The 6,000-nt window shown below is 40.0% G+C and overlaps 1 protein-coding gene across 1 annotated transcript; it reads right to left on the bottom strand.

The window, feature by feature from the left end:
• Positions 1 to 1,116: 1,116 nt before the first annotated feature.
• LOC138339234 (uncharacterized) lies at positions 1,117 to 1,659 on the bottom strand. The gene is made up of 2 exons (XM_069290815.1): positions 1,473 to 1,659; positions 1,117 to 1,352 (listed from the first exon to the last, which is right to left on the bottom strand). The coding sequence occupies exons 1-2, from the start codon at positions 1,657 to 1,659 to the stop codon at positions 1,117 to 1,119; spliced, it is 423 nt and encodes a 140-aa protein (XP_069146916.1).
• Positions 1,660 to 6,000: the final 4,341 nt, after the last annotated feature.

The following is a 6,000-nucleotide window of genomic DNA, read 5'->3' as shown; positions in this document are numbered from 1 at the left end:
GTGAGATGTGGAAGAGTAGATGCACTGCTACTAATTTTTGCTGGTAATTCTAACTCATATGCCACCTTGCTAATCCTTTTCAACATCTTGTAAAGTCCTACATATCTAGGACAGAGCTTCCCTTTCTTTCTAAATATCTTCACTCCTTTCATAGGCGAGACTTTTAGAAAAATCCAACCATTAACTTGGAACTCTAGTTCCCTTCTCCTTACATTTGCATAAGATTTCTGATGACTTTGGGTTGTCTTAGGTCTATCTCTAATGAGTTGCACTTTCTCCATAGCATAAAGGATTGAATCTGGACCTATCAAAGTTGGTTCACGTTCTTAGACCCACCAACAGGAGATATACATCTACGCCGATATAAAGACTCATAAGGTCCATCTAAATGCTGGAATGGTAGCTATTATTGTAGGCAAACAGAATAAGAGGAAGGTGATCATCCCAACTACCTTTGAAATCAAGCACATAAGCTCTCAACATATCCTCTAAGGCTTGAATGGTATGTTGTGCTTGCCCATCCCTTTGTGGATAAAATGTTGTACTAAGGTTAACTTGAGTACCAAGACCTTTTTTAAATGACTTCAAGAAATGAGAGGTAAAGTGAGGACCTTTATCTGATATGATAGACAAAGGAACCCCATGATACCTCACAATTTAATTAATGTAAAGCTTGGCGTAGTACTCTGTCGAATATGTAGTCTTGATCGCCAAAAAGAGAGAAGACTTAGTCATCCTATAAACTATCACCCAAATTTAGTCATGCTGTATGCGAGTAGGAGGTAAACCTGTGATGAACTCAATATTGATCACATCCCACTTCCAAGTAGGAATATCGATATCTTGAGTCATTCCTCCTGATTTCTGATCTTCTACCTTGACTTGTTGGAAATTGAGGCACTTACTCACAAAGTTTGCTATATCATTCTTCATGCTATTCTACCAATAGACTTCCCGCAGATTGCGGTACATCTTAGTGGCACCTGAATGAATAGAATACCTAGAGTTATGAGCTTCTGCAAGAATATGTTGCCTCAACTCTCCCATATCAGGAACAAACAATCTACCTTGGTAGCGAAGTACACTATCTCCCCCTTGGGAGAAAACCTCCACTCTCTAATTGTTGACTTCACCCTTTAGTTCAAGAAAAATCGGATCACTCTCTTGATTTTCCTTAACCTCAACTACCAAAGATGATTCTTCCCCATTCTGAACTATTACATCGTTGTCTGATATGCTCATAAGCCGAACTCCCAAGCGAGCAAGCCTGTGAACATCCTTCACTAGGTACTTTCTTTTTTCCTCAACATGGGCTACACTACCCATAAATAATCTACTAAGAGCATCGGCCACTACATTCGCCTTTCAAGATTAATAATGCACACTAATATCATAATCCTTAAGGAACTCAAGCAACGTCCTCTGGCGAAGATTCAACTCTTTCTGGGTGAACACATACTGAAGACTCTTACGATCGGTGAATACATCTACATGAACACTATACAAGTAGTGTCTCCATATCTTGAGTGCAAACACCACTGCTGCAAGCTCGAGGTCATGAGTTGGATAGTTCTTCTCATGCACCTTAAGCTTTCTAGAGGCATAAGATATAACCTTATCTCTTTGCATCAACACAATCATGGCCAACTCCGGATGCATCGCAATAGATCACATAACCATCTGAACCCTCTAGTAGAGTTAAGACAGTAGTTGTACTCAATCTAGTTTTCAATTCTGCTAAGCTTTTCTCACAATCATCTGACCATTGGAACTTGACCATCTCCTGAGTCAACCTAGTCAATGGTGAGGCTATGGATGAAAATCCTTCCATGAACCTTCTGTAATAACCTGCAAAACTTAAGAAACCTCTTATATCTGTAGCAGAGGTAGGTGTGGACCATTAATTCACTGCTTGTATCTTTTGTGAATCAACGCGGATCCCTTCGCTAGATACAATGTGACCAAGGAAAGAACCGTATTGCAACCAAAACTCACATTTACTAAATTTAGCTAATAACTTGCAATCTTTGAGAGTCTGCCAAAAACTCTCAAATGACTTCCATGTTCTTCCTCACTCCTAGAGTAAATAAGGATATCATCAATGAGACAATAACGAACAAGTCTAAGTATTGTTTGAACACTCTGTGCATCAAATCCATGAAAGCTGCAGGAGCATTGGTTAGTCCAAACGACATAACTACAAATTCTTAATGACAATATCGAGTTCTGAAGGCTATTTTCGGAATGTCACTATGTCTGACTCTTAGCTGATGATAACCTAATTTGACGTCTATCTTTGAGAAATGACTAGCACCCTAAAGTTGGTCAAACAAGTCATAAAACCAGGGGATGGGATACTTGTTCTTGATTGTGACCTTTTTCAACTGTCTATAGTTGATATACCGTGGTTTTACGGTATTATTAATACTTTTTCCTAATAGTTTAGTGTGTCCAAAAGACTTTTTGTGCTAATTTTTATATAAGTTTCTCTTTATTTTTGTAGGAAATCTGTCCAAAGATGAATGCGGAGATTTTGAGCGAAGAAATGCAGAAGAGACCACCTACGGAGCTTGTGATGTTCCGTCGTGCTTGTGACGGTCCGTAGGTGGCAGCGTAGTGCAGCTGCTGAAGGAAGATGGGGGAGTCTTACCAAGTGTGGGGTTGCGGAGTCCATGACGGTCTGTCGTGTCTATGACGGTCCGTCCTGCAGGTTCGTCATGAAGTTCAGAGAAGTAGTCCCAGTACCCATATTCCAAGAGTTCAAGTGTTTTGAAACGAAGACCCTCGACGGACTGTTGTGCCTATGACGGTCCGTCATTCTTGCCGTCGAGGGTAATGAAGAGAGAAGCAGACGAAATTGCATAAGTATGGGACGACAGAGTCCATGACGGTCTGTCGTGACCACGACGATCCGTCGCGAGGTCCGTCGACCCAGTCGCGTTTTGGCAGATTTCCAGCAAATATAGTCCTTGTTTTATTAGGTTTTTTATTTTCTACAAAGAGTTCGAAAAACCTCATTTTTGAGGTTAGACTCCGTATTGTTAGAATATGTATTGTTAGACTCTGGATCATTATTAGACTCTGTGTATTAGTGTTAGACTCTTGATTAATTTGTAGACTTTTTGAGAGATTATTGATTATCTTGAGACTTTTATCATTGATTGTGGGTGATTTTTGCTGATTAATCAAGTGAACTTTGGGATTTTACTCTTTCTCATTGAAGTAAGTACATGAATTCTTATATAATATATTTTAGTATTGTGACTATGACTATCAGTAACTAAACTCCATAACTAGGGTTGTGGGAACCATAGGCAAATAATGAGATAAAACCTAATTAAAATAACAATTCTATTGTAGTGTCTTGCATGTATTAATAATTCTTTCGCTTAGAAGTCTTTTTAACGGATGGCCAACGTTAGAACTCGCCTTAAAGCTACTTTCCATACCAAGGAGGTAGATAAGAATTATCAACATAGATTTAGTGTATACTATCTAATAGGCTAGTATTGATTGGTACGAGGTAATAACTTAGTCAAATATCGAATATGATGCTCAATATGAAGTAAATATAAGGGTTAGGGTAGCAACACACGTAGCCAGACCAAGGTGTGGAGTGAGATATTCTAGATGCCGGACCAAGGATTTAGAAGTACATAACTTATCACTTTGCATGCAAGATACTAGGAAAGAATTGTTATAGTTACAATTATCAAGTTATGAACCTGTGGGGAACACGTAAACCCTAGTTACTTTGATTAATTGATTAAACTCCAACATTCAAAGTTGTTAAGTGTCAATTTCGTTAGTTATTTTCATTCATTTAGAAATAGAAACCCCCCATTTATTGTTTTTTACTTTCCAAGGAAGTCATTGACAGAACAATAGTAATAATAGGTTAAATTTAAGTCTAAACTATTTTCCTCGTGGGAACGATCCCAACCTCACTAGTTGGGTTATTTACTTGACAAGACCGCTTTAATTCTTATTTGAGAAGTAAGTTTGAGTTTATCAAATTTTGGCGCCGCTGTCGAGGGTCTTATAGCTATTAGATTAACTTAAACTTATTACTATGGTTTGGTTGATGTGTTCTTGATTTTACTTTGTTTTATTGTATTTGATTTGTGCAGAACCAACCTCCTTGTATGTCAAATACACAGAGAGGAAGAGAACCTTTTTTTCCCTACGATCACGAATTAGAGCGTACAGAACTTGGGAATAATTGATGATGATCCAAACAAGAAAATCCCAGCTCCTGTTGATTTTCATGGTCGGTTGTTACCCGATGCTCCGGGTGAACACCAACACAGGGGACAAAATCCCATTCCACGTCCCCAAGCATACTACTGAGGCTATCATAACATAGCAGACTCGGATGGGCCACTTGTCTTGCCTCCTCTACCCACAGGCCACACCTTTGTGGTAACTAGCAGCCTGATGCAAATGCTCACTGCCAGAGGTTTGTTTTCAGGGCTACCTTTTGAGGATCCACATGCCCATATAGCTAAGGTAAAGGCAGTGTGTAAAAGCTGTGTAGGGAGGCCTGACTTGGACATAGATGTAATAGGGCTCAGAGTGTTTCCTCTCTGACTGATGGGAGAGGCTGCTATATGGTTCACTGAGCTCCCTTATGACTCAATTTTCACTTGGAACCAACTAAGGAAAGTCTTCTTAGCACGCTACTATCCGGTCTCCAAGAAACTAAACCACAAAGACAAAGTGAACAACTATGTGGCACTACCAGGAGAGTCAGTTAGTAGTTCTTGTGATAGATTGACCTTGTTCTTAAGAAGTGTCCCAAATCACCATATAGATGATGAGTCACTGAAGGAATACTTCTATCGGGGACAAGATGATAATAATAAAGCGGTGTTGGACACTATAGCAGGTGGATCTTATGGGGAGTGTCCTTATGCTTAGATTGCTGAAAAATTAGAGAAAATCTCATGGAATAATAAAGCTTGGAGTACTAGGAAGTCAGATACCGGGAGAAACACTTTCGCAGTCTAGTCCACTCACAACCCAGCCCCAGATGAGATTCGCGAAGAAATGGCTCAGATGAGAACTGAGCTTGGGTTGGTACTAAAACATATCACTGGGGTGCAGAAAAGATAAATGCAGTCAACTATTTGTCTAAACCACCACCTCCCAATGATGAATGCTATTATGCGGAGGACACCTATGCAGTAAATGAGCAGACGGGGGGTTTTTGACCAAGCACCCAAGGCTCAAATTAGGATAATTGGCGCCAAGGTCAAGGGAACAAAGGTCAGAACAATTGTAACTACAACAGTGAGGGTCATTATGTCCAAGATGGAAACTACAACCGCGACTACAACTTCAACAGGGGTAACTACGGTACAAGAAATGATAGGAATAGGCCCTATGTCCCTCCTCAAAATCGTGAAGTTACTCCTAGGGATGGTGGAGACAGTTTGGCGCTAGTTGAGGATATGTTTCACAAAATGATGAGGAGGTTCGATGCTAGTGGTGAGCACATTAAAGAGTTAAGGTGTGATTTAGCAAGTATTGGGCAAAAAGTTGATACACATGCAATATCGATTAAGCAGATCGAGTTGCAAATGGCCCAATTATCTGCAACAGTGAACACACAGCAACCGAGCACTCTCCCAAGAAACACTATCCAAAACCCAAAAAATGATGCGCACTGTATGGCAATCACTACTCGGGGTGGTAAGCAAACCATTGACCCACCTATGCCGTCTAATGAGGAAAATGTAAGAAATGATGATGATAAGGTGGTAAAGGGTAGTGGTGATGCAGAGGAAAGTAATGGAAAAGATGCAGAAGTACCTATGAAGGTAATTCCCATGCCTAGGCCACCACCACCCTTTCCTCAGAAATTAGTGAAAAAGACCGAGGATGGTAAATATCGGCGTTTCATAACAATGCTGAAGCAGCTTTCTATCAATGTCCCTTTGGGAGAAGCTCTATAACAAATGCCCGGTTATGCCAAGTTAATGAAATATTTGGTCACAA

The sequence above is a fragment of the Solanum lycopersicum genome, chromosome 11 (assembly GCF_036512215.1).
Source record: "Solanum lycopersicum chromosome 11, SLM_r2.1".
Taxonomy (NCBI): domain Eukaryota; kingdom Viridiplantae; phylum Streptophyta; class Magnoliopsida; order Solanales; family Solanaceae; genus Solanum; species Solanum lycopersicum.
Note: the sequence above shows the minus strand (reverse complement) of the source record. Positions and strands in the feature narration are given on the sequence as shown.